Source organism: Bos indicus, chromosome 20, assembly GCF_029378745.1.
Source record: "Bos indicus isolate NIAB-ARS_2022 breed Sahiwal x Tharparkar chromosome 20, NIAB-ARS_B.indTharparkar_mat_pri_1.0, whole genome shotgun sequence".
In the NCBI taxonomy this organism is placed as follows: Eukaryota; Metazoa; Chordata; class Mammalia; order Artiodactyla; family Bovidae; genus Bos; species Bos indicus.
The window spans coordinates 63779913-63804586 of NC_091779.1; the positions used below are offsets into that span (position 1 = coordinate 63779913).

At 42.7% G+C, this 24674-nt stretch overlaps 1 protein-coding gene across 6 annotated transcripts in view; it reads left to right on the plus strand.

Annotated features, from left to right (window-relative positions):
* SEMA5A (semaphorin 5A) overlaps window positions 1–24674 on the plus strand; it is a 572726-nt gene that overhangs the window by 354493 nt on the left and 193559 nt on the right. For all 6 annotated transcript variants that reach the window (XM_070774864.1, XM_070774868.1, XM_070774863.1 and 3 more), the window contains 3 exons: window positions 10720–10782; window positions 20920–21018; window positions 22950–23163. In XM_070774864.1, the coding sequence (XP_070630965.1) occupies window positions 10720–10782; window positions 20920–21018; window positions 22950–23163 (376 nt within the window). The remainder of the gene's footprint in view (window positions 1–10719; window positions 10783–20919; window positions 21019–22949; window positions 23164–24674) is intronic.

The window sequence follows — 24674 nt, forward strand, 5'->3', positions numbered from 1 at the left end:
TTTCAGGGTACTTCTTTGCATGAATAGAATAAATGTTACATCAGCTAGAATGCCTACTTTTAATTTGATTGTGTTATATCTGTTTCATTTCTAATGAATGTCACCATTTTTGTTGAACATTACAAATATCATGATGTTTGAATTGCCCCATCTGTGTGATGGAAGATGTAATCGTATGCTTGAAAATATGGCATTTGAAGCAATACTTTTCAGGCATTTGGGATATATGCAGTTAAGGAGCTGGTCCTTGAGAAGTCAGTCCACTCTGAAGTCAACATTTTTATCCCATGCTTGATTTACTTTGTATTGGATTCTTTATATACAAATACTTCAGCAAGTTTATATATAAAAATAGTCATTTCTCCATAATTACAATTTTACCCCTACATTTAGGCTGATGAATTGGACAGTATGCCATTTTTCAAACCAATCTCTCTTGGATCCATGAAAATAACTTCTTTGAAACCAAGAGCAGCTGTGCTTGCTAGCTTACCTTCCAGCAACATTTTCACTGATGGCAACATTTTGGAAATATAAAAGTTGTTTGATGCCTCAGTGTCTGACAGTCATAATTCTAAATATTCTACCAGATTTTATAATGTCCTTGATATTGACCTCGTTCTTAATCAGCAAAATCATCTAGAGAGGGCTCATTCATGTTCAGGAGTAGAATGGGATTATTAGAACTCACCTTCCATTGCATTTTCTCCAAATTCTATCTAATTCCAAGCATTTTGTTTAAGATTTTTTTGGTTGTGGACTATTTTTAAAGTCTTTATTGAGTTTGTTACAATATTCCTTCGGTTTCATGTTTTGGTTTTTTGGCTGAGAGGCATGTGGGATCTTAGTTCCCTGACAGGGATTGAACCCACACCTCCTGCATTGGAAGACAAAGCCTTAACCACTGGACCACCAGGCAAGTCCCTCCACACTTTACATTGCTCATCAAAGATGCTTGGTTCCTTAGAACCAAATATGCTTCCTAGAGTCCCAGAATTCTAGAGGTGCTAAGGGATTTTAGGCATTGCATATATTTTAATTCTATTAATAAAAAATTAATTCTATTAATAAAAAATTCTATTAATAAAAAATTAGGTACATTGATGTATACCATATATAAAAATTTAAGGCATTGGCAACCCTCAGTGACATAAATTTTATTGCTATGATTACCCAGATAAGCTGGTTTATTGTACAGCAGGGAATAAACTGTCTGCTGTCATTTGAGATTTTACTCCAAATTAACTGATTCAAAGGTGAACTTATTTAATACTACTTAATTGGTATGAATCAGTATTATTTCAGTAATCAAAACAAAACATTGAACTGATTGAATACTGAGTGTGTTATGACTCAGGGTCACTTGAAGTCACCTTTTTTTTTAATGATTTAATGCTATCATCTTGATTATATTTATAACGTGAATTTAGTAAATACCACTTTTGTATTCTTTTATATGAGATCATTTGAAAAGACCCTGATGCTGGGAAAGATTGAGGGCAGGAGGAGAATGGGATGACAGAGGATGAGATGGTTGGATGGCATCACCAACTCGATGGACATGAGTTTGGGTAAACTCCAGGAGTTGGTGATGCACTGGGAGGCCTGGCATGCTGCAGTCCATGGGGTCGCAGAGAGTCAGACACGACTGAGTGACTGAACTGAACTGAACTGATAGATTATAGGGCTTCCCTGATGGCTCAGAGGTAAAGAATCTGCCTCCCAATGCAGGAGATGCAGGTTCTATCCCTAGCTTGAGAAGATCCCCTGGAGAAGGAAATAAATGACAACCCACTCCAGGATTCTTGCCTGGAGAATCCCATGGACAGAGGAGCCTGACAGCAGGCTACAATCCATGGGGTCACAGAGTTGGATGAGACTTAGTGACTAAACAACAACATGTGAGATTTTACATAAGACTTGACTTAAGGAGGTGAAAGCACACACACACACACACACACACACATGCACAAATGCAGAAGAAATGTAGACATCTGTACTCTAGTGCAGGGGTCCCCAACTCTTGGGCCAAGGACCAGTACCTGTCCGTGGTCTGTTAGCAACTCGACCACACAGAAGATCATAAGTGAGTGGTGGGTGAGCAAGCAAAGCTCCATCTGTATTTGTGGCTGCTCCCCATATCGCTCACGTTACCACCTAAGCTCTGCTTCCTGTCAGGTCAGTGGCAGCATAGTAAATGGATGTGCTGGAATGAACCCCTAACTGTCCCCCACCCCAGTCTGCAGAAAATGATCTACCATGAAGCCAGCCCCTGCTGCTTAAAAGCCTGGGGACCCTGGTCTGGTGGATTCTGCACTCACCTTGATGTGTCTCTTCCCAGTGTCAGGGGAGGGTTTGGAAGAAACACTGTTGTGGTGCATGGGCCACAGGTGCGCAGGGTATGGTACCAAAGCCTCACGTGTCCCTTCCACTTGGGGGGCACCATCAGCTGCTTCCAGGTTGCACGCATAGAGCTTTCTCAGCCTACTCATGTATGCAGAAGGCGGGCTCTTGAACAAACTTCTTGTGTGTGAAGCAGTGTTCCAGGTGCTGAGGACATAGAAGTGAACTGAGAGGATGAGATGCCTACCCAAGTGGGAGTCACCTTCCAGGGGGGCTGAGAACACCTGTTGCTGTTTCCATGCATGACCATACAGGCCCCACGAGGAGGTAACCCTTGAGCAGAGATGAGCCAGAGGCATAGGCATTAGCCAGGAGGGTGTCCCAGAAAGTGGGATGAGCTGGTACACAAGCCACAGGAAACACATCTGCCTTGTCTGAGGATCATCACAGGATATGAGGGTGATAGGGGCCAGGAAAGCAGAGAGAAGGTAAGTGGCTCGATCTGGTAGACCCTTCCAGATGGCTTTAACTTTTACTCCAGGTAAATGAAGGACCCCTGGAAGGCTGTGGCAGAGGGGGGATGGGATCTCAACATCCGTTTTAAAAGCACAAAATCATTGTTGTCTCAAGAGCAGACTGTTCTGATATTCGAGATGTGTTGTTGTTGTTGTTCATTCGCTCAGTTGTGCCCAACTCTTTGTGACCCCATGGACTGCAGCATGCCAGGCTTCCCTGTCCTTCACCAGTATTCCAGAGTTTGCTCAAACACATGCCCATCAAGTCAGTGATGCCCACCAACCATCTCGTCCTCTGTCGCCCCCTTCTCCTCCTGCCCTCAATCTTGCCTAGTATCAGAGTCTTTTTCCAGTGAGTTGGTTCTTTGCATTAAGTGGCCAAAGTATTGGTGCTTCAGCATCCATCCTTCCAATGAATATTCAGGGTTGATTTCCTTTAGGATTGACTAGTTTGATCTCCTTGCCGTTCAAGGGACTCTCAAGAGTCTTCTCCAGCACTACAGTTTGAAAGCATCAGTTCTTCAGTTCTCAGCCTTGTTTGTAGTCCAACTCTCACATCCACACATGACTACTGGAAAAACCATAGCTTTGACTAGACAGACCTTTGTTGGCAAAGTGACTACTCTGCTCTTTAATACCCTGGCTAGGTTAATCATAGCTTTTCTTCCAAGGAGCAAGTGTCTTTTAATTTCATGGCTGCAGTCATGATCTCCAGTGATTTTGGAGCCCAAGAAAATAAGATGTGTAATGTCACAAAATCAACCTCAGTTTTTATATCATACCCTGGCTATGCAGTTGTAACTGTAGAGTTTCATTAGATGAATCATGCCTCCTTTAAAATCAATGCTAGGACCATGAGTGGGCCCAGAGGCTTAAAAAATGAATGCATTCCATGACAGAGCAATCGATGACTTGTATGATTAATTAATGTTTGCTGAATGGCTACAGCTCCAAATTTAGGTGTACACACATTTCTAGCTTTAAGTGTACAGTTGTTTGGTTTTTTCTTTTTTTTTTATAAATTATGGGCTTTCATGGTGGCTCAGATAGTAAAGAATCTGCCTGCAATTCGGGAGACCTGGGTTCGGTCCCTCGGTTGGGAAGATCCCCTGGAGAAGGGAAAGGTTACCCACTCTACTATTCTTGCCTGGAGAATCCCATGGCCAGAGGAACCTAGCAGGCTACAGTCCATGGGGTTGCAAAGTCAGACACAACTGAGCGGCTTTCACTTCACTTCACTTTCTAAATTAAGGGAAAAAAGAAAACCCTGATAGGCAGTAATGAAGGTCAGTTGTGGTCAATGACTAAATTGTGTCCAACTCTTTGCAATCCCATGGACTGTAGCCTGTCCACCAAGCTCCTCTGTCCTTGGGATTTCTCAAGCAAGAACTCTGAAGTGGGTTACAATTTCCTCCTCCAATGAAGGTCAGTTACTTTGACAATTTCAAAGTGAAGGGAGAGTGGATTAGAGCCCAGACTTCCTCCAAGCTACCAAATTTGAATCCTGGTGTCCCACTTACTCTCTTTGTGGTTTTGCAAAGTGCCTTAACCACTGTCCTCATCCAGAATATAGCCTTAATGGTATTTTCCAATCTATAAAATTATAGAGAGGCATATATGTGAGATAAATGTATAGAAAGCATGTAGCACTGTGATTAGTGTGTAACCAAAGTTTCTGAACTGTGGTGTTGGAGAAGACTCTTGAGAGTCCCTTGGACTGCAAGGAGATCCAACCAGTCCACCCTAAAGGAGATCAGTCCTAAGTGTTCGCTGTAAGGACTGATGTTGAAGCTGAGGCTCCAATACTTTGGCCACCTGATGCAAAGAGCTGACTCTTTGGAAAAGACCCTGATGCTGGAAAGATTGAAGGCGGGAGGAGAAGGGGACGATGGAGGATGAAATGGTTGGATGGCATCACCGACTCGAGTTTGAGTCATCTCCGGGAGCTGGTGATGGACAGGGTGGCCTGGCTTGCTGTGGTCCATGGGGTTGCAAAGAGTCAGACACGACTGAGCAACTGAACTGAACTGACTGAAAGTTTTATAAACTGTTATCCACGCTTTGGTAAGATCTGGCTAATTTGCAGCAGAACAGTGTCCCTCATTAACATGCTGTCAGTTGTCGGTTTCAGGGCTTCTTATGTCGTGATGTCAGGCTGTCTGTGCTGTGAGGAATGGGGTCCCTCCAAAATTCATCCTCAACTCGATTCTCAGAATGTGACCTTTTTAGCAAACAGAGTGTTTGCAGGTGTAATTCGTTAAGATAATGGATTGAATGGGCCCTAATTCGAATACCAATGTTTTCTTAAGAAGTGCATTTGGACAGAGACACACGGGGAAGGACTGTATGACGACAGGTGCGAGGACTAGAGTGATGCTTCCAGGAGCCAACGAAGGTCAGGGATGGCCAGCAGTCACCAGAGGCGGGGGAGCCCACAAAGAGGCAATCTGGCTGATTTCTGACCTACCCCCTGGGAACTGTGAGAAAATAGATTTGTATTGTTTAAAGCCACCCAGTTTGCGGTGCTCTGTTACATCAGCCCTAGGAATCTCATATGTTGTCTGCTCAATTAAGAAGAACAGCCCTGAATTTAAAAAGCTCAATTATAAAACAAAAGCCCCAGTGAGCATTTGACAAATTGGGAGCGCCACTGGCCAGTGATCAAAGGAAGTTTGACTTGGTATTATTTTGTGGAAGAAAATCTTGGGCTTTGATATATAAGGATTTAAACAATCATTATAACATGCTTGTACGGGACTCTCTGAGGTTCAGATGTTTCTCTAATGTTGGATGACTTCAGTTTTGTAAGAATCAAAAAACAGTAGTTAGAAAATATGATGAACGTCCCCTTCCAATTCTCTGATTTGGAAACCGCCAGTAAGAATAAAGTGGGCTTGCCTACATTTGCCATAGACGTAAATGTAGGTGTACAGCCAATTGACTCTAAAAGTGAATGAATACACTTAATATCCACTAAGAAGTAGAGACACAGAGGCAGACTGGACAAATCCTTTCAAAGTGACTCAGCCCTTTTCCGCTTTATGTCTTGCAGTGCACACCTTAACATCTCAAGGGTCCCCAGTCTCCTCATTCAGGGATCAAACCCAGGCCCCCTGCAATGGAAGTGCAGAGTCCTAACCACTGAACTGCCAGGGAATTCCCAACTGCCACTTGTTTTGAACCTATCAAGTGTGACCCCTAAAATAATTATCGAAGCTGCCTTTGCCCAAGGATAACTAGATTGACGCTTGACTCAGGTCGCATAAAAATCACAACTGTTTCGAATTCCAACTCGTTTGCATTTTGCTTCTCTTCTGAACACATACAATCTCACAGTCCCTGGCAATTTGTTTATAATCATCATGACAATTTAACATTCTCCAGCATTTCAGAGAAATCCATGACATAATAATATGAATGCAAACATATTTTTAAAAAAGCCCTCAGGTGGTTGTTAATTTTTGGCACTGTGTAATTAAACTAGTTGTTTTTTTTTTCATGTTATCTTTTGCCAGTATCTAATTAGCAAAGCCATCTGCTGAAAGAGTGTTGGCCCATCTGCCTAGAATGTTGTTCTCTTCATTTTTATGAAAAGTATCTGCCTTGGCTGGTCCCTGTCTAATTAACTTCTCTGTCTGCAGAATGTGATAATACACAGCTTTGTTTATATACTTCCACGAACTGTGGATTTATATGTATGTAGCTTGTCCATAAAAGGAGCCAATCTTTTTTTTCTTTCTCACGTCCTATTTACTTCAGAGATCACAGTTCTGTGTATCCTAACCTGAACATGTGTGTGTATGTGTGCATGACAGGGAAAAGCGTACTGTATCACGAAACCGTAAATGCTTTGACACACACAGGATTTCTGCAGGTATAACGTGATTTTTGGTAAACCTGCTCTCTCTGAAAGTTCTGTCACTTCCTGAAAGTTAAAGATGTTGTGAGTTTCAGTGTACCACTGGACTCTGAGATGAACATGCTTCTGTAACAGCGAAAATGACTTTGGATGCGTTCTCAGATTTAGCCTGATGCTGTCTAGGCTGACAGAAGTCACTTACATTTTATTGTAAATTAATGTCTGTGTGAATATTATCTCTGTGTGTGTGTTTCCTTATTTCGCTCGTTATCTATTGGTGTCTTGTCCTTGGTCGGTAGTTAATGAATATTAAATGAGAGAGTGGTAAATGTGTGTGCATAAAACAGCACTTCTGTACGTTGTTAAATAGCACAGATAGTATTTCTAACTATTTACAGTTGTGTCACAAACTGGAATCTTTCTGTCTTTTAGGCTGTAGATATTTCAAACTCATTGCCTTTGGATATCCAGGTAACCATATTATCACTGCAGCATGTCTGCTGTTGAAAAATATAATGAAGACTAAATACAGAATAGAGCCAAACATTAAGATATCTTTTCTCTGCCACGTCTTATGCGACAGAAAAAGACAAGAGATGACAGAAATTAAAGAAGTAAAAGAAACAGAGACGGAAAATATGATCACAAGTGTTGCATTGAGGTCTGAAATGTAGAATGTCTTAGCCTTTGTGGTGACTGTCATAAAGACAGGTTTGCATGGGTAGAAAGTGTCTTAAAATGCAAGTCAACCAGAAAGATGGCTTCGTAAATCATAGTGGAATTTGTTCCAAAATTATGAAAGAATTTCATTCTGCACAATAAATCTTATTGAATAAAGAAAAGTTGTGACCAGGCTAAAACATAATCTACTTCAAGCAGAATAACTGAGAAACTTTGAAAAAATCTGATACTGGAGAGTCCCACTGAAATTCAGATTTCTCCCCAGTGAAAGTGTCTTTATCCATTGCTGCCACCTGGTCGTATAGGTAAAGTCTAGTTTGCTGAATGAACAAAAAATAAGGGGCTCATCTGGAACACCCAATTTTAGGCCAATCCGGAAAAGATACATTTCCCTACTCCATTCTTTTTCGAATTCTGGGATATCCAATCACATGTGTTCAACTGTACAAAAGATAGTTCAGCTCTCTTCTTAATATAATTTCCCTTTATCCTGTCTTCTAGTCAGGGTGAAAGTGAATCAAGAGAATAGCTACATAATCACAGTATTTAATTCTGGATTTGAATATTATTGGAAACTTGATATACTGTAATAAAAATGCCACAGGAAAGCAATTTTGCTACTTTTAATAACCGTCTTCAGAAAAATCTGTCAGTTTTTTTCCGTTTTCTGTTGGTCTAATAAACTTACGTGAACAATTGCTCTTCCTGGGTAAACTGGATAAGGTAGTGATATATGCTCAAGAACTGTCACAGTTTTTTTTCCTATCACTATCCCCTTCCAATCCTTGGCCAGTGTTTATCTTGAAAATGCAAAGGCTACTTGGATGTTAGGCAAACATGGGAAGCTGATTGTTTGCCATTTCAGCAGAAGGATTTGAATTTTGATGGCATTTGATAAATATTCTTCCGGTAGCTCCGGCACTAACTGCTTCTTTCAGCTCTTAAGTTTACTGAAGAGCGCAGTACTGTTGAACCTTCAACAAATTCACTAGACCAGTGAGAGCCACTAGGAATGCCCCATTATCGAAAACGGTTCACTGAATAATTTGCCCAGCAATTATGCAACAGAAATTCCTCTTTGTGATATATAACTAAGTCCCCTTGATGATATAAAATCCAAGTTGTATCGGGGCCTACTTTGCTAAAGACTGTATCATACTGTGGGCTTGCCTGGTGCCTCTAGTGGTGAAGAACCTGCTTGCCAGTGCAGGAGACACAAGTTTGACCCTGGGTTGGGAAGATCCCCTGAAGAAGGAAATGGCAACCTACTTCAGTATTCTTGCCTGTGAAATATCAGGGACAGAAGGAGTCTGGAGGGCTATAGTCTATGGAGTCACAAAAGAGTCATATAACTTAGGGATTAAGAACAACTGTAATATCATAGTGAAGTAAGGGTGAAGGCGGGGCTTCCCTGGTGGCTCAGATGGTGAAGAATCTACCTGCAGTGCAGGAGACCCAGGTTTGATCCTTGGGTCAGGAATATCCCCTGGAGAAGGGAACGGCAACTCACTCCAGTATTCTTGGCTGGAGAATCCCATGGACACAGTCCATGGGGTGGCAAAGACTCAGACATGACTGAGCAAGTAAACACATAGACATGCCCTCACCTTAGGAAGTGTGAAGACATGGGTGTCTTTATTTCAACGAAAACAACAGGATGAGCTTTTATACAGAGGTGTGCTAAAGGGACACTCCACTCAGAACTGCAGCAATGCACTTGTTTTATCTGTGCTTCCTGGAGATATATAATTATGCAACTCTATGTGAAGCTCTTGTCTCTTCTCTGAGGTGTCACCACTTCTCATAAAAGGATCTGTCTCTCTAGTGTGAAACTCAAGTCATTTGTTTGCATTAGATGCTAATTAGCTCTAACCTTCTTGGTGCCATTAAGCATTATGAACAGGAAAACATCACAGGAAGAAAGAACCAATTCTCTCATCAGATGTTGACACGGACAGAAATCTCTAAGTCTGCGCAGGGGAAAACAGTTGTAATATTGTTTCTGTTTGAAAGGCCCTGAAGTGGTTCTCTCTAGAACACTTTTCTTGTGGATTCATATTTGATAAGCAAGATAAGATTTGGAAAATGTGGTGTTTTATGTTTTAATGTCTTATGTAACATTCTTTGGAGAACAGTAGATGTTAGATAATGGTGTTGATATGACTTTTGTTATTTTCCTCAGTTTAGAAGAGTTAGGAAAAAAAAAAACACATTCTTTTTAGAACTAAGAGTGAAGCCTTTATTCTCTTGCATAATATTTAACATTAGAATTTTTTCACTTAGTTTATTATGTAGCAGTAATCCAAGCTAAAAACACATTGTCCCTCACCTCAATTTTTTTTTTTCTGGTAATGATTCATCTGGTTCTTCAGAACTCTTGAATTCTTCAGAAATCCAACTGTAACAGGAAAATAGGATAAAATTGTGATGACAGACAGACAGAATAAAGGAAACATTTTGGCCCTATGAAAGTGCACATTCCATAAAACAGTAGAAAATATAAATACTGCAGACGCTTAAATCTGTTCAAAATATGATTCCCAGTCTCAACATACCAGCCGTTAAAGCTTGCAGGCATCATTTCTCCTGTGAAGTAAGTGTACATTATGTTGACTAATCACAGGTCCACTTGTGAGTTAGCATCAGATGTCAAAGGATGCATGTCAAATTGATCAGCGTGAGTTAGATCTAGAAAGTGAGGGAAGAAATTTAGAAGCTGTAGCTCTCAGTATTTAGTGGGAGCTAATGAGAGTATGGAAATTAGTGGCTTTGGGAGGAAGTAGTAGCTGGGCTTTGCATGAGCTGCTTATTTTATTGACTATTCATCATCTATATGTGTGTTTGGGGAGTAGGGATACATGCAGTCAACCTCGCTTCATTATCTATTAATATTGATAAATGACAGACTATTCAAATAAGATGTACACATCTAAATGAGGATTTAGATCAGTTTGTTTCAAGGCTTCTGTTCTCAGCATCTTCAGAATCTATTCTGTGATGCACTGAAGTGAATGTTTCTGTCATCAGTGTGTCAGAGTCACCAACTCATAGCATGTGCCTGTCTTATGGTGACGCTTGAAATATCACATTATTGCTGCATGAATGAAAATACTGAGTCCTTTAAAATGCTTCCCTTTGAAAGCTCAGTATAAGCCCACATGACAGGAAGACATGCATTTTGTGTACACTTTGTTAGTATGAAAATGTTAGGTGCCATGGCCTCTCTGTGTTACCTCTTCTGGGTACTGATGCCTTATTATTTATTTTCCTTTTATTCAGTCAAAGTCCTAATAGTTGCTGTCATGTTGGTGTTTCCTACAGGCTGCGGAATGGGAGTGTGATGAAGCAACCAAGAAGGCCTGTTACAGCAAAGGCAAGTCCCAGGTAAGGAGGATGCTGTTATGGGCGTGTCATCACTGACTTGGAGGCCGGTATATAGAACATTTCAATATGAAGGTTATTCCTGATTATGATGCCATGGAAACTGGAAAATGAAGCAAGGTTCAAAATATACACGCAGGAAATTCTCAAGGTTCTACCGTTCAAAAGTAAGATGAACAATAATCAGTTGTTAGGATTCAGAACATAGCAGATCTAATTTGCCCTCCCAATCATTAGAATGAGACATGAAATTAATTGATTATGATGTTATTTAGAAAAATATGGACCTGAATTTTGAAAATACTATTTTAATTCCCCCTAATCATTGCTTATGGGCTTCCTGGATGGCTCAGTGGTTCAAAGAATCTGCCTGCAATACAAGAGATATAGGTTTGATCTCTGGGTTGGAAAGGTTCCCTGGAGGAGCAAATGGCAACCCATTCCATTATTCTTGCCTGGAAAATTCCACAGACAGTGGAGTCTGGGAGGCTACGGTCCTTGGAGTCACAAAGAGTTGGACACAACTGAGCAAATGAGCACAGCACAGCAATCATATCTTGCAGCTCACTCCAGGAAGTGATTATATAATAAATCTAATTATTAGATCAAAAGTTTTAATAATGCATCTTAACATATCTTTAAAATATGTTTAACATATTTTAAAATATAGAGCCTTCCCTAGTAGTTCAGATAGTAAAGCATCTGCCTGCAATGCAAGAGACATTGGTTTGATCCTTGGGTTGGGAAGATCCCCTGGAGAAGGGAATGGCAACCCACTCCAGTATTCTTGCCTGGAGAATCCCAGGCACAGAGTAGCCTGGCGGGGAATAGTCCAAGGGGTCGCAAAGAGTCAGACATGACTGAGTGACTAACACACACATCTTTAAAATGAGCTCGCTCTCTCTGTCTGTCTCCGAATGAATATCTACATCCTTAAGTTCCCAAGGAAAGATTATCGCTAAGGTTGGAGATACATTTCTTGAATTCCTGTGCACATCACAGGTCTTGCTGTTCAGTCACTCTGTCATGACCCCACAGACTGCAGCATGCCAGGCTTCCCTGTCCTTCACTATCTCCCGGAGTTTGCCTGAACTCATGTCCATTGAGTCGGTGATGCCATCCAACCATCTCATCCTCTGTCGTCCCCTTCTCCTCCTGCCTCCAATCTTGCCCAGCATCAGGGTCTTTTCTAAAGAGTTGGCTCTTTGCCTCAGGTGGCCAAAGTAGTAGAATTTCAGCTTCAGCATCAGACCTTCTAATAAATATTCAGGGTTGATTTCCTTGAGGATTGACTGGTTTGATCTCCTTGCTGTCCAAGGGACTCTCGAGAGTCTTCTCCAGCACCACAGTTCAAAAACATTAATTCTTCAATCTACATTCACACAACTGGTCGGCTCAGTAAGAGGTCTGAGTCCTTTTTTCAAGGAATTTTATATTTCAAGAATATCACACTGGATCATCCTGAAGGAATTCTTCTGCAGCTGGTCCATAAGCTCATGATGTTTCATTCTGTTGAAAGAAAGTGAAGTCGCTCAGCCGTGTCCAACTCTTTGCAACCCCATGGACTGTAGCCTGCCAGCTTCCTCTGTCTGTGGGATTTCCCAGGCAAGAGTACTGGAGTGGGTTGCCATTCCCCTCTCCAGGGGATCTTCTTGACCCAGGGATCGAACCCGGCTCTCCAGCATTGCAGGCAGACTCCTTACCATTTGAACCACCAGGGATCATTCTGTTAGTGATCATCTTACTTTATTGGAATGTGGGCCTTTCTGATATGAATCACACTTGGGGTTACAGAAGAAGCAGACACACAGCGGCAGAGAGGGCTTCCTGTGCAAAGTGTGGTCCCAAGGCCAAGAGCTTGGGGGATATACAGCAAATGAAGAGAGGGCGCTGGTGAAGTATCCTCACACCACCTGTGTTTGTCCAAGACTGTTCTATTCTTTATTTTATCCAGTTTCATCCCCTGTTTCTTTGTCTTTTAAATCAGCAGTTCTGAGAGACATACACGGAGGCAGGTCTCAGCACACTTAGTCATTCAGTTTCCCAAAACTGAGGAAAGAGCTAGAAACAAGGAAGAGGAGGAAGAAAATGCCATCCTAGCTAGAGAAACACTTGGAGACATTAATAAAAAAGCAAAAGTTGCTGAAGGCTATTTACTGAAAGTTATTTAACCTCAAAAATTCCTCTGAGATAAGTCATCAGAGACACAGATGATTTAAAGGTAGCACCAAGTTCCAAAGGATCAGAATAGCGTCTCTTAAAATTCCCCCCAAAATAAATGAATCAGAACGTATTAAATTTTTTTACCTCTATAAGAAATACAGTGGAATTTGTACACATTATGTATAAAGATTTTGAAAAGGGGCTTCCTATATGCTTTTCCTCTCCGCCCTCTAACACTTACGTGTTCGATGGGTGGATTCCTGCACTTTTGCTCCTTGTTCTTTGGCACACAAGGAATTCTTCAAGGAAGACCCTCTGGACTGAGCAGTGAAAAGGGTGGAATCAGATCAGCTTGGGTGTGAGGCCTGGAAACACGACTTTCTTCCTTCTAGTAAGATCCACTGATGGGAAACGCTGACTGCTCTGGCCAAGGTTCTCAGGCCAATGCTGTCCCTTTGTCTGGTGACACTGGTGACCCCAGGGTCCTTGGGCTTTTTTCTCCCTCTTCAGTTCAGTTCAGTCACTCAGTCGTGTACAACTCTTTGCGACCCCATGGACTGCAGCACGCCAGGCCTCCCTGTCCATCACCAACTCCCGAAGCTTACCCAAACTCATGTCCATTGAGTCGGTGATGCCATCCAACTGTCTCATCCTCTGTCATCCCCTTCTCCCACCTTCAACCTTTCCCAGCATCAGGGTCTTTTTAAATGAGTCAGCTCTTCACATTGGGTGGCCAAAGTATTGGAGCTTCAGTTTCAACATCAGTCCTTCCAATGAAGACTCAGGACTGATTTCCTTTAGGATGGACTGGTTGGATCTCCTTGCAGTCCAAGGGACTCTCAAGAGTCTTCTCCAACACCGCAGTTCAAAAGCATCAATTCTTCGGTGCTCAGCTTTCTTTGTGGTCCAGCTCTCACATCCATATGTGACCACTGGAAAAACCTTTCACTTGTCCTCTTTTCCCTCTTTATTGTCTTGTCTTCATCTTCCTCTAGGACTTTGGATCTTTCTCCTCCTCTTCCTGCTTGCTGGGGCTATGATACACCCATGAGCAGCACTAGTCAGTTTTGGGAAACCTAGCCAAAAATCCTATTGACACCTGCCTGTCCTAAGGCTTGTCTGAGAATATGTGTAGTTGGTAGCCCTGGGTCTGGGGGTGGCTGTGCCCTCTTCCACCTCTAGAGCTCCATCCTAACCCTTCCCCACCTCCTTGCTATCATTCCACCCTCCCTCCCTCACCCATCTCCCTGGACTTGTGTGTCCCCTGTCGGTGGGCATTCTTGCCTCACCTGTCCCACAATACCCTCCATCTCCAGCATACACCACTGCATCGCTTCTCAGTAGCTGTCTGTATTTCCTGGTCAGTCTGCATGTTAATTACCCAGCCCCCCAACTCCTCAACTGGGAGCTGGGCCAGTGGATTCATGTTGATCCCAGCCTGTGGTGGCTGTTCAACTTCACTCCACTATGGAGTGAACAAACGCAGGACCCTTCATCTGGGCTCTGCTCTCAGCATTCCTGATGTTGGGGCTGAATCAGTCCCCGCTGTGAAGTCTGTCCTGTTATTGGTGCATGTTTAATAGGGTCTTGGCCTCTATGTGCTGGATGCTGGTAATTCCTCTCACCCATCAGGACAACCAAAAATAACCAAAAATGTCTCCAGACATTGCCAGACTATGACTCGGTTGAAAATTCTGGCTGTAATTACCCAAGATGGGAAATATATTGACAACTTTTACATTGTCTGTGTTAGATTTTACTCTCCCTAAGAGTCCTTTCGTATTTCATATCAATCTTACTTATGTATTCATTTCATGGACTTTAAAAAAATCACAGTTAATCCTCTTTGTCTCTGTGGACTTCAGTCTCCTACGTGTTACAGGAGAATATTCGATTACTTAATCTAGCTAAGATTCCTCCTGCTAATAGTTTATGAGTCTTTAATTTTAAAACAATCTTGTGGTAACCTTATACTAGTAGATTATTACTCTTCGGGGTGCAGAGTCGCTTCTACTGAATCAAAATTGGCCCATATTTTGCCTTAAGCTGTGATCATTGGTTGTTTGGTGCTTAGAAATTAAGCAAGTAAAAGCCAGAGAACACACTGCAAAGACCGTCTTTCATGCTCATTAGGAGTATACTTTTGATTCACAGAAGGAGTGAATCATTATTATACGTAATTGAGGCTTGCTGATACACAGAAAGAAAACGAGCAAAACAAACGTTTTCAAAGGAAATCATACCTTTACGTTCCACATGTTTCTGGTTTTAATCGGCTAAGAACAATGGCAAAGCTCAGTAATTAGAAACTGATTCAAACTGCGTTTGTGGATGGAGGTTTTTTTTTTTTTTAAGATGACTATAAGACAGATGAAGATGAGTTTCAAAGTGCCAACACTGTGGGAAAGAGAAACTACATGTTCTTTTAGGCTGCATGAAGTATGCTGATAAACTCACAGACGAGTTTTGAGCAACCTGAGCTTGGTTGTAATAGAATTCGGTTTTGTAGCAGAACTGTGTGCGGTGAAGTTCCCTGGCACGAAATGACAGAATTAGGAAGCGGAGAACCTAGACCATGCTGCTGGGCTGGTCCAAGGGCAGGGAGAGCAGAGGGACCTCCCGGGCTCTTCCTTTTTTTCCCATGAGTTCCTTTCTCTTATTTAGCCTCCCAGTTGCTTTCTTAAAGACCTGAGCCCTGCTCTTGGAACCCAGAAGGGGAGGAAATAACCCACTCCCCAGGGCTAGTCTCTGAATTCTAAGGTCACACACCCCTAGTTTCCCTGTGCTGACGCTTTCAGAGCCCAGATCAGAAAACGCTTCCATCGAGTTCCTTTGACTAAAATATAACATCTATTTGGGGGAGTGCAGTGGAATTTGGATTTTCTTAGTCGCCCAGGGCTTAGAAATAGGAATTCAATTATCTTTTGGTTGGTGCTATAGTAATATGAAAATTTTACACACAGATTGACAGTTTCCCCTCTCCCTGAAATAAAAAAGAATAAGGCAAAATGTGACATCTCAAAAATGAGAAAAATGCCAGCCATTTTGAGTGAACTCATTTTTCCTACCCTAAGGGAAAAAAAAAGAAAGTGGTCTGTGCGTCTCCACATAATGCATTTTACTGTAGCAACAGGAATGTGGAGTATGGGTGAGGGGGCTGTGGCTGTGGGGGTCGTACCATCCATGCCCACTCTGTTCCCTGGGTAGAACATTCCTCCCCGGACTGTAGGGGTGGGAAGAGAGAGGACGCATTTCCTCAAGATTCCTGGTGCTTGGGATCAGCCTGAGCATCATTTCATGTGCAGCCCTTTAAAGTGACCATTTAGGGACTCGGGGTCAAGAAAATATCGCCAGATCTTTGATTTGGGCCTGTTTAGCAGAGAAGGGTGGGTGGAGACTGCCAGTTCTTCGTGAGCTTTGAATTCGGTCCCACTTAAACTTTTCCAGCTCCCTTGGGAGAAAGGGGGTGACTTGGCCTGAAAGGATCTTAAACATTCCATCTACGAGAAAGGGAGGGTGAACTCTTATGTTGTTTGTGGGTTCAAAACAGTTTTCTAATAAAATCTGTTGTTGTTCATTATTTTTGAAACCCCATTATAGAATCTGGCTTCTAGAACTATTTAAATGTGTTTGACACAAATATTATTTTAAACGTAAATAGTCAGTTCACTTGTAATCCAACAAGAGCTCTTTGTCTGCTTGGGGTCATTATGTCTAAACCAAAGTCCTTCCCACCGTGACCTTTAACAGCTTTACAAAGGAAACACAGCCGATTATTAAGGGAATAAAAGAGTTCCTTTATGCATGTATTATACTTTATAATTTTTGAAAGCTTCTTGTTTGTGATCTCATCTCAGTATTTTAAACACCAAGTTCCTAGAATGATTCTGCTGGTCAGTGGGAGAGTTTGGATTAGAATCCAGTGTTCTGTGCATTGTTCTCCTGCTGAATCCTATAGTTCTGCTTCCTGGTTGTCAGATTCTGCTCCTAAACAGGTTAACTCCAGAGAAGAAAAAGGAACCACCATCCTGCCTGGGAACCTGGTGATGTAGGGGGTAAACAACACTTTCATCCAAAGTGCCAATATTTAGAAACCTGTGAGTTAATCAGTGAAGGTGGTACTCTACAGTACTGCTTTTATTCTGTACTCTTTATTCTTAATTGTTCCAAGCATGGAAGATTCTTTCAGATTGGATGCTAACAACCTGTGCAGGTCACACACACCAAGTTTTGGTTTATAAATACATCAAAAACAACTTTTTTTTTTTTTTTTAATGCGAAACTGGGGAAAATCTAAGCAAAACAGAATGTAAAAAAAGAAAAAACAAAGAAATGGAGGAGCTGACTAGGGACACGTGGGCACACACTGCCCTTCCCAGCCAGCAGTGCCTTCCGGGACGAGCGGGTATTCTCAAGGGGCCTGACTACCAGAACATACTTTTTACTAATTGAGATAATTTGGTATCTTCTCTCATATATTTTTCCAAGATTTTTTTTTTGTGTGTGGGTAACTGGTTGGATGACTTGTCCCTCTGCTCTGACATGTGTCAGCATCTGAATTATCACATCCCCAGCCATCTTTCTGGTTCTCCATCAAGTCTGTGATGGACCTTCAAGACGGTTTTGACCCGCAGCCTTCTTTACACTTTGTCTTTCTTTGGGGAGATGAAGATAAATACCACATGTGGTATCTTGATTGTTTCTCTTCCCATAATGAGAGACCATTGCTTTTCTTCAGTGCGTCTGTAGGACTCAGCCATGAGACCACCTCTTTCAACAGGAATGATTCTCTTCTAATAACTCAGCCTTGCCCCCAAGTTCACTGTGATGTGACTGTCTCTAGCTTATTTCTACCTGCGTCAGTCTCCTGCTTAGGAAAACCAACAAAATGTTTCTCTTACATTTTGACCCAATTCTTAAAAGAGGTCTAAAAGCAGCAGCACAAACAAACAAACTCCCACCCCTAAAAGTCTCTGCGCCGTTTGTAATCTTCTCTCATTCATTGTTACAGCATCACCCCTGGGTCTGTTCTGTCCGCTCCGGCCATCCAGAGCACTCTGAGCCCTGTGTTCCCCGAGATGTCTCTCTGGAGCCCCCTCATTTATGCGGTTAGGGCTGGTGTTCCCACCATGGCCGTGATCCTGTCTCTGTGCCCCTCTGCTTTCCACAGCTGCACACCCTCCTCTGTGTTCTTGGAGCCAAAGCTCCCAGAGCCTGGGAAAGGAGACCGATGCGCCTTTTTGAAGTCTGGTTTTGTTCTTTCTCTTTAGAACTCGTCTTCCCTTTCCCCAGCTATAAAAACAAAGCAGAGCAGAACAAAACAAGCCTCCGCATCTGATGTACCTTTTTCAGTTCAGTTCAGTCCCTCAGTCGTGTCTGACTCTTTGTGACCCCATGGACCGCAGCACGCCAGGCCTCCCTGTCCATCACCAACTCCCGGAGTTTGCTCAAACTCGTGTCCATTGAGTCGGTGATGCCATCCAACCATCTCATCCTCTGTTATGCAGTTTGTTTTTAATGTATTTATTTATTTTAATTGGAGGATAATTGCTTTACAATATTGTGATGATTTCTGCCATGCATCAGTATAAATCAGCCACAGGCGTACATGTGTCCCCTCCCTCCTGAACCTCCCCTGCCACCTCCCTCCCCATCCTATCCCTAAGGCTGTCACCGAGCACCAGCTTTTGTCTTCTGTTTACACTCATTTCTGAATTCTTCTAATAGTTAACGTCCATCTTTTATTCTCTCCTTTTTTTCCTCAAAGTACTTCAGATTAGCAGCCAATGCTAATTGGTTACTATTATTGTTAATAGTAGTATTAGGTTGGAGTAGGAAATGGCAACCCACTCCGGTATTGTTGCCTGGAAAAGTCTATGGACAGAGGAGCCTGGCAGGCTACAGTCTATGGGGTTGCAAAGAGTTGCCACAACTGAGCAGCTGAGCACAAACAAGGGCCCACCTTAATCCAGGTTGATCTCATCTCAAAATCCACAATCGCCCTGGAGAAGGAAATGGCAACCCACTCCAATACTCGTGCCTGGAAAATCCCATGGAAGGAGAAGCCTGGTAGGCCACAGGCCATGGGGTCCAAAAGAGTCGAACACGCCTGAGCGACTTCACTTTCACTTTCAGTAATATTAGGTAAATTATCTACCTTTGCTATTTCACTTTATGTTTAGAAAGCAAACTCAAGTGTTTTAGCTCATCTTACATCCACAGCTAGGCCATGCTGCAGGCTGCGTTCCGGCAGACCAATGTTTCTGGGAGACTGAGGTTCTGTTTCATTGAAGAGAGCATCTCTGCGCCATTTAATCCAGATCCTCCTGACTGGGGAAGCCTGTGAGTCAGACCAGTGTGTCGGCATGCAGCGTCTTCTAGGTCCCGGTGTCCGGTCAGTCCCCACGTCCTGTCCATTTGCTGGAGCCTGGCTTTGCCCTCTCACACGTTGCACAGTGGTCCAGGCACAGAATGAGGAGGGACGAATTATGGACGTGGTTTCCTTACCTGTCTGCAGTCTCCTGCCTTCGCTTGCATCCACATGGCTTCCTGATTGGTCCTTCAGTAACAAACATCAGATCAGGTCAAAACCACATGCAGTGAAAATATAAACTGGCCCCTTCACGTTCTGAATAAAAAGTATGCTCACACTCACTGGCCAGACACACCTGGTCCCTGCCTGGCATCCCAGCTCGTGCGGTGCCTCCTCTGTTCCCAGTGAAAGCACCCTGCTTTCTCCAGCACAGTCCATTCTTCATTTTGAAAATGTGTTTTCCCTCCTTCTCTCGAAAAAATCCTGCAAGTGCCAAATCCTACTCTTCCTTTGACACTGACCTTAGGTGTCACCTCCTCCAGGAAGCCTTCCTGTACCTCCTCCCTTCCCCTCCCCTCCCCTCTAGAATTAGCACTATGCTGTTCTCCTGTGCTTCCTTAATAGAGCGTGTGGACAACTCCATGTATTTTAATTTTGTGTCAAGGGCCTCCATGCAGGCTTCCCTGGTGGCTCAGATGGTAAAGAGTCTGCCTGCAATGCAAGAGACCTGGGTTTGATCCCTGGGTATGGAAGATCCCCTGGAGAAGGGAATAGCAACCCACTCCAGTATTCTTGCCTGGGGAATTCCATAGACCAAGGAGCCTGGTGGACTACAGTACCTGGGGTCACAAAGAGCTGGACACGACTGAGCAAATTCCACACACAAAGGCCTAGATTGTGATTTCTTCCACAGTCTCTACCATAGAGTATCTCATCAGTAAATTCTTGCTGGCTGAATGAATAGCTTTGTAGCTGAATGTTCCTGTACTACTTTGACCATGCCCCAGATATATATGTATGTTTTGCAACCATAAAAAATATTCACTCCCTTAGCATGGGCTTTCATCCCTCATTGTTTACTTGTTATAGTTGTATTTTACTTTTTCATGAAAAAAATCAAAACTGTTTACAGATTCTTGCCGTACACAAAGCAGTTTAAGAACTTCATCTAAAACTCGCTTTGGTTGTAATCAGAGCTTCACTTGTGACTCTCGTCTTTGGAGAGCATTCACCATGGTTTTTGAAGCTCCTGGGCAAGTTTCCTAAACTGCTGTTTCATGAGACACTCTAATAGTTTCCTTTATTTATTTTCCTACCATACGTCAAAGGCAATTTAGAGTTTGCACTGTTATCAGATACAACACAAAATGAAACCACATTCATCAAAAGAAGACACATGCTTTGAGATTTTAACTGAACATTTATTAATCTTCACAAATATCCTCTGTTGAGCAAGTGTACAGACGAAGGTAAACTATTTAAGATTTTTGTTGTTATTTTTTTGTCAGTATCTGAGAGGAGGTGGTATGTTGGGTTAGTAGTGGTCCATTAACTTTTAATTTATTAAACAGACGAGACATCTTCGTATTCACCTTCCTCTTGAGCTCAGGCCTCTTAATCCCTTTTCTCGTGTTTTTTTGTTGTTGTTTGCCTTTGTTTTTCAGGAGGAATGTCAGAACTACATTCGGGTACTGTTGGTGGGTGGTGACCGGTTATTCACGTGTGGGACCAACGCTTTCACGCCTGTCTGCACGAACCGCACGGTATGGCTGCATGTGGAATTTTGATAGATTTTAATGCCAGGAAAACCCAAACAGCCTATTAAAACACCACTTTTAAAATGTATTGCTGTTCTCCAAGGAGTTGCATTTTAATTCAAAGCATGTTTTGTCAAACTGAATAAAGACTTGATGTATTTTTTTATTACACGTTATGTAATAAGCTTGTTTAATTAAATTTAAATATTCTTTCAAGCTATTTCTACCAGCTTTTTTCTCAACAGTGACCCTAAAGATAATCCTAAACATATTCTTTTTTTCTTACCCTGCTTCATTGCAGAGATAGTGTTAAGTATTAAAATGACTTAAAATCACAATCCAAACAAAGAAAATGCAATTTAGAAATTGGATAAGAAGCATGTTGAAAAATTAAAGCAACCTTGGAGAAGGAAATGGCAACCCACTCCAGTGTTCTTGCCTGGAGAATCCCAGGGATGGGGGAGCCTGGTGGGCTGCCGTCTATGGGGTCACACAGAGTTGGACGTGACTGAAGCGGCTTAGCAGCAGCAGCAGCAACAAAGAAATGGAACCCTAGGGAAAATAAAGTTATTAGCGACCCTCTTTCTCTTTCTTTTAACCCGTCATTATGAACAGGGTACTTTTCTGTATCCAGGTCTCATTCCTATAGAATTGCAGGGTTCTCAGAGCACACATGTAATCTTCCTAATTTGGGATATTCATTTGCTTTTCCTCAGGGAACAAGAAATGATAAAGAAATATCATTATATTAATTTCCTGGTTACACAATTTCTCTCAAAGGCTGAATTAATCTTCCTCTTTTACTATTCATTATTTTCAAGTTAACATTCAGTTATTGGAAATAAAGAGAGGAGGATGATGATGATAAGAAGTGATGCTCACAGAGACAGCCCTAGGTATTGTGGCCTGTCCTACACACCTTACAACAACCCAGTCACTTCACCCTCACATCTACCCGGCCTGGTGGTTATCCTTTGGGTCATCGTTTTGTAAAAGAAGACTCTAAGGTTTAAAGAATTTAAGTAGCTTACCTGGGTCTACAAGCGTGATAAGGGCTTCCCTCGTAACTCAGATGGTAACGAATCTGCCTGCAGTGGGGGAGACCCGGGTTCAATCCCTGGGTTGGGAAGATCCGATGGAGAAGGAAATGGCAACCCACTCTAGTATTCTTGCTTAGAGAATCCCATGGACAGAGGAGCCTGGCGGGCTACAGTCCATGGGGTCGCAAAGAGTTGGATATGACTGAGTGACTAAGCACACACGTGTAAAAAGCAGGCGGGGTATCTGAGCAGCTGCCTGACCCCTGTGCTCTCTTAGCTCTCAGGTGAGAGCAGAGAAGAATAGAGTGGAGATCCCCTCCTCCAGCCACCCAGAGGACTTTTCTCATTCAGTGATGGTTCAGCTTCTCAAATGCAGGAGTCCTACGGGTGGACTGCAGATCACTAAGTTGCCTCTTGGAACACTAAGATCTAAAGCCTTGGAAATTTGAGCTCCATGGTTGCTAAATGTCCACCCATCCTTACCCATGAAGACACTCTGGGCTAGTCACACCACTTTAATCCACTTTTGTGGATAAACCTGTACCTAACTTCTATAAACAGTGAAGTTGAGTTTTGTAATGTAAGTGGGCAAACTTGCATTGCCTTGTGTGTTATAAATATAAGTCATAAATGATAGTCTTACTCTGTCTTTGGTGAGTATCCAACAGCCTGGGGTTCATTCTCACGGGATGATGAGAGATTGATTGCCAGATTCTCTGACGGTCCCCACAGCATATTATTCTCATCGAATATGTGGATGTCTGGCCCATGCTATGAGCCCCAGAGAGTTTATTGTATGTGCTTCATTTGCAAGTCGGGCAGATCTGATCCATTAACAGTATTAAAGGGGTTTCATGGGGGGGATCACTGACTTTTCTCTCTTGTCCTCACTTCTAGTTGAGTAACCTGACGGAGATCCATGACCAGATCAGCGGCATGGCACGCTGCCCCTACAGCCCCCAGCACAACTCCACAGCCCTGCTCACAGCCGGCGGGGAGCTTTATGCTGCCACAGCCATGGATTTCCCGGGACGCGATCCCGCCATTTACCGAAGCCTGGGCATCTTGCCCCCGCTCCGCACCGCACAGTACAACTCCAAGTGGCTCAACGGTGAGTCTTACCCTCCCACCCGGCTTCCCATCTCACTGGTCTCTGATGCCCTCTTCCTTGGTGCTCAGAAGCAAGCTGTCACAGTTTTCAAAATAAAATGATTTCCTCCTTTTCTAAAGGAATCAAAATGTAATTTGTTTTGTTCTTGGATGTAGAAAGCCATCAGAGGGCTCATTTCCAATTAGGAAGAGAAACGATCCTCTCAACACTGTAGGACATGGTTAACGTAGAGCTAATGCTGATACAAGCGTTCCTCAAACTTAAGCTGCTTTCTCATATTATTGTTTGAAGTTCAGGAAATCTGATGTCATGTCACTTATGTCTGTAGACTCATGTGCATTCTTTCTTGACTTCTTCACTGTATCCCTAAAAAGTGAAGTTTCTAGCATTGCATGACATTTTCAGAGAACTGTGTAAAAGAATGTGTTTGGCTATGCTGCTGCTGCTGCTAAGTCGCTTCAGTCGTGTCCGACTCTGTGCAACCCCAGAAACGGCAGCCCACCAGGCTCCCCCGTCCCTGGGATTCTCCAGGCAAGAACACTGGAGTTGGTTGCCATTTCCTTCTCTAATGCATGAAAGTGAAAAGTCAAAGTGAAGTCGCTCAGTCATGTCTGACTCTTAGCGACCTCATGGACTGCAGCCTATCAGGGTCCTCTGTCCATGGGATTTTCCAGGCAAGAGTACTGGAGTGGGTTGCCATTAGCTTGACAATGTTTTTAATTAAATTTTTTATTTTATATTGGAGTGTAGCTGATTTACAATGTTGAGTTAGCTTCAGGTATAGAAGAAAGTAATTCAGTTACACATATACATATATCCATTTTTTTTCAGATTCTTTTCCCATATGGTTTATTACAGGATACTGACTAGAGTTCCCTGTGCTATACAGTAGGTCCTAGTTGAGTATCTAGTTTACAGATGTGTGTGTGTGTGTGTGTGTGTGTGTGTGTGTGTGTGTGCTCAGTTGCTCAGTCTTGTATGACTCCTTGCTACCCCATGGACTGTATGTAGCCCTCCAGGCTTCTCTGTCCATAGCATTTGCCAGGAAAGAACCCTGGAGTGGGTAGCTATTTCCTTCTCCAGGGGATCTTCCCATCCCAGGGATTGAACCCTGGTCTCCTGCACTGTAGGCAGATTCTGAAATGAGTGGCCATATCCTCTTTCAGGGGATTTTATAGATAGTAGTGTCTGTATGTTAATCCCAAACTCCTAATTTATCCCTCCTTCTACCTTTCTCCTTTGGTAACCATAAATTTGTTTTCGAAGTCTGTGAGTCTGTTTCTGTTTTGGGAATAAGTTCATTTATATCATTTTTTTTTTTTTTTAGATTCCACAGGTAAGGTAACCAAATTTTTTTTTAAAGGTATCAAGTCTTAAAGCCAGGAGGTCAGGGTAGGTGTCATTGGAGTTGCTCACTTCAGTGGCTCGGGAATTAATAAGCCCCCAAGTCCTGTCACCGCTGTCTCTGCCACCCACGGTCTGTCAGGTTGGTCCACAGGCTGGCTGTGCTT